This window comes from Penaeus monodon, chromosome 15, assembly GCF_015228065.2.
Source record: "Penaeus monodon isolate SGIC_2016 chromosome 15, NSTDA_Pmon_1, whole genome shotgun sequence".
In the NCBI taxonomy this organism is placed as follows: Eukaryota; Metazoa; Arthropoda; class Malacostraca; order Decapoda; family Penaeidae; genus Penaeus; species Penaeus monodon.
In genome coordinates, this window is record NC_051400.1 from 38782834 (window position 1) to 38783223 (window position 390).

Genomic DNA, 390 nt, shown 5'->3' on the forward strand with positions numbered 1-390 from the left:
AGGACCCCCCCCCCTCAACCCCCCTCGCAAGACTCCCTTCTCCACGGCTGTGTTGACTGACCTCTCTCTCTTCCCTCTCCACAAATGAAGACGTCTTTACAGGAGCTCCTGCTGGAGGCCAACAACAAGAAGACGGACCTGGAGATCGTCAACGACCGCTGCGAGGTGCTCATGGAGTACAGCGCCCACATGCCCATCCGGGATATGACGGTGCAGCTGCAGTCCAACTATACCAACGTGCTCACCAACCTGCAGGTAGGCCAACAAAACGTGGTCATTCTGGGATTTTTTCGGAGCTTCCCTTTTCTTCCTTATCTTGGAAGAGATATCGTGGGTGAGACTTTCTTAGGTACTGGTCGATTTTTTAAGTGATCCGTTTATTAATAAGAC

At 52.1% G+C, this 390-nt stretch overlaps 1 protein-coding gene across 1 annotated transcript in view; it reads left to right on the forward strand.

Annotated features, from left to right (window-relative positions):
* The window catches only part of LOC119582359 (nesprin-1-like), a gene marked incomplete at its 3' end in the record, with an annotated part of 145991 nt that overhangs the window by 126013 nt on the left and 19588 nt on the right, over positions 1-390 (forward strand). Inside the window, 1 exon segment of the mRNA XM_037930574.1 lies at positions 91-255. Coding sequence (XP_037786502.1) covers positions 91-255 — 165 coding nt within the window.